Raw genomic sequence first — 3,379 nt, 5'->3', positions numbered from 1 at the left:
CCAAACCCAAACCCAAACCCAAACCCAAACCCAAACCCAAACCCAAACCCAAACCCAAACCCAAACCCAAACCCAAACCCAAACCCAAACCCAAACCCAAACCCAAACCCAAACCCAAACCCAAACCCAAACCCAAACCCAAACCCAAACCCAAACCCAAACCCAAACCCAAACCCAAACCCAAACCCAAACCCAAACCCAAACCCAAACCCAAACCCAAACCCAAACCCAAACCCAAACCCAAACCCAAACCCAAACCCAAACCCAAACCCAAACCCAAACCCAAACCCAAACCCAAACCCAAACCCAAACCCAAACCCAAACCCAAACCCAAACCCAAACCCAAACCCAAACCCAAACCCAAACCCAAACCCAAACCCAAACCCAAACCCAAACCCAAACCCAAACCCAAACCCAAACCCAAACCCAAACCCAAACCCAAACCCAAACCCAAACCCAAACCCAAACCCAAACCCAAACCCAAACCCAAACCCAAACCCAAACCCAAACCCAAACCCAAACCCAAACCCAAACCCAAACCCAAACCCAAACCCAAACCCAAACCCAAACCCAAACCCAAACCCAAACCCAAACCCAAACCCAAACCCAAACCCAAACCCAAACCCAAACCCAAACCCAAACCCAAACCCAAACCCAAACCCAAACCCAAACCCAAACCCAAACCCAAACCCAAACCCAAACCCAAACCCAAACCCAAACCCAAACCCAAACCCAAACCCAAACCCAAACCCAAACCCAAACCCAAACCCAAACCCAAACCCAAACCCAAACCCAAACCCAAACCCAAACCCAAACCCAAACCCAAACCCAAACCCAAACCCAAACCCAAACCCAAACCCAAACCCAAACCCAAACCCAAACCCAAACCCAAACCCAAACCCAAACCCAAACCCAAACCCAAACCCAAACCCAAACCCAAACCCAAACCCAAACCCAAACCCAAACCCAAACCCAAACCCAAACCCAAACCCAAACCCAAACCCAAACCCAAACCCAAACCCAAACCCAAACCCAAACCCAAACCCAAACCCAAACCCAAACCCAAACCCAAACCCAAACCCAAACCCAAACCCAAACCCAAACCCAAACCCAAACCCAAACCCAAACCCAAACCCAAACCCAAACCCAAACCCAAACCCAAACCCAAACCCAAACCCAAACCCAAACCCAAACCCAAACCCAAACCCAAACCCAAACCCAAACCCAAACCCAAACCCAAACCCAAACCCAAACCCAAACCCAAACCCAAACCCAAACCCAAACCCAAACCCAAACCCAAACCCAAACCCAAACCCAAACCCAAACCCAAACCCAAACCCAAACCCAAACCCAAACCCAAACCCAAACCCAAACCCAAACCCAAACCCAAACCCAAACCCAAACCCAAACCCAAACCCAAACCCAAACCCAAACCCAAACCCAAACCCAAACCCAAACCCAAACCCAAACCCAAACCCAAACCCAAACCCAAAGAGGATGATGATCAAGAGAATGTATTTCAAGAAGTCATTTCTCAACAACAACAACAACAACAACCACTACACCCTTCTCTTGCTGCTCACCAACAGCCTCAACCAAACAATCATGCTTGGTTTATGCCACCTCTGACTCATGTATTTCATCACAATCATCACCAGGAAAGAACAACAAAACAACGACCGGCGAGTGTGAAACAATTTTTCGAAAAGAAATGTTTTATTGAGTGGAAAGATATAACTTTTCCGATGAATTCTCCTCATCCCATTTTGAAAAAAGTTTCTGGATTTGCAGTTCCTGGTAAAATCACTGCTATTTGTGGACCGACAGGTAATTATTAGTTTAGGGTTTCTTTTCGTCTCAAAACTCATTGACTCTGCATTTATCATCAATTCACTCAAAACAATGAATCAATTTTATTGTTACAATATGAATAATTATTATTGATTTCTTGGTTCATGGGATGTAATTTTTATTCCATCATCATGAATTTCGGATGAATAATTCATTTAAAACTTTTGATATATTTCTTGAACGCTGAGTTGAACCTTCTTTTGAAACAAAATCATTCGATCAGCGAGTGGAAAGTCGACACTTCTTCGAATTTTATCCAACCGAGGTTTACACAAACATTACAGTGGAGACATTTTAATCAATGGACAAATTTGCATGAAGGTTTCCAAAATTGTAAATGGATCGAGATGTGTCTACCAAGTACAAATCATTGGTGTCTTTTGTCTCGAAAGATTTTTCACCGTCCAACATGCCACTCATATTGGACAATAGGAGATGATAATGCTTTCCAACCCTCGGTCATGAATGAAATTATTTGCTCGTCGTTCTTGAATGAAGTGTTTGATGTTGAAGAATCAGAATTCTGTGCAACAATAATATCGCCATCTTTTTGAGAGTCGTTGATGTTTGATGTGATACCGTGCTGACTTTTGGAAGGAATATGAACAAACGAGTCGAGTGTAGTCTGACCAATTGCTCTCCTTTTTGCAGAACTAGGTTCAGGACTGGTTGGTGTTTTTCGTTTGTCCATCACACGTTTTTTTTTCTAAATTTTTAACGGCTAACTTGAGTGGTTGTTCCTTAATGCTGACAATAAGGGATAACTAGAATTTAGCGGGAGGGATAACTTTACGGTTTTTGAGGTGCTCCTCTGTGTTCAAATTATCAATAATCGCAGTATTAAATAGATTCTTCTGTAAAAGTTTATACAAACAGGACAGAGTGACATTAAATCATTTGAATCTGGATTCAGAATTAAATATTTTCCTCCTTCAGAATAATCTTTAGTAAAACCTTCACCTTTCTTTGTTGTGATTTGTTGATATTTTACATGTATATGTGCCACGAGAGGTATTAGTTTCTCATTCTTAGTTAATGTTGCTAGAAACTCCTGTTTCTCAGTCGTCCACCAGGTCCTACAGTTTCCAATTACTTCTGGGCCAAATTTTGCTTTGTAGAAATTATTCGCATTCACACACTTGACGCCGTTTCTAATCTGGTCTAAAAATGTTTTTCTCTGGCAATTATGTAATTTGTTGCTCACAATAATACCGTAAGGTTGCTCTGAAAAGTTTAAACAAATACCATCAGCATGACAATTCAAAGAGGGATAAAAATATACCCCATCAATAAGGTCTTTAAATGTAATGGTATTGTTAGTAGAACTCTCTTCTATATGTTTGTTATAGTTCAACAAACAATGAAAGTATAAAATATCTCCCAACATATTGCTGTCAATATTGTCAGTGTTTGTGAGGACTTCTTGGGCCCATTTTGATGTGTAATGCTTGCGATAAAAATCTTTAGTTCGAATAAATGATTTGATCACAAATTTGTGGTCAAGTAATAGAGTATATGGTCTTTTCTT

General features: G+C 41.5%; 2 protein-coding genes across 2 annotated transcripts in view; one reads left to right on the top strand and one right to left on the bottom strand.

Moving 5' to 3' along the window:
• Positions 1–2,283, top strand: FDP41_011168 (uncharacterized protein; the record flags this gene model as incomplete). Its single annotated transcript, XM_044701547.1, has 2 exons — positions 1–1,827; positions 2,075–2,283. Coding segments are annotated over 2 exons (2,036 nt in total), but the record flags the coding sequence as incomplete, so codon positions are not given.
• A 385-nt stretch (positions 2,284–2,668) lies between these two features.
• Positions 2,669–3,379, bottom strand: part of FDP41_011167 (uncharacterized protein) — a gene marked incomplete at both ends in the record, with an annotated part of 3,440 nt that continues 2,729 nt past the window's right edge. Inside the window, one exon of the mRNA XM_044701546.1 lies at positions 2,669–3,312. Within this exon, the coding sequence (XP_044567902.1) occupies positions 2,669–3,312 (644 nt within the window). The remainder of the gene's footprint in view (positions 3,313–3,379) is intronic.

This window comes from Naegleria fowleri, assembly GCF_008403515.1.
Source record: "Naegleria fowleri strain ATCC 30894 chromosome Unknown tig7, whole genome shotgun sequence".
NCBI lineage: Eukaryota > Heterolobosea > Eutetramitea > Acrasida > Naegleriidae > Naegleria > Naegleria fowleri.
This window is presented reverse-complemented; position numbering and strand designations above follow the sequence as displayed.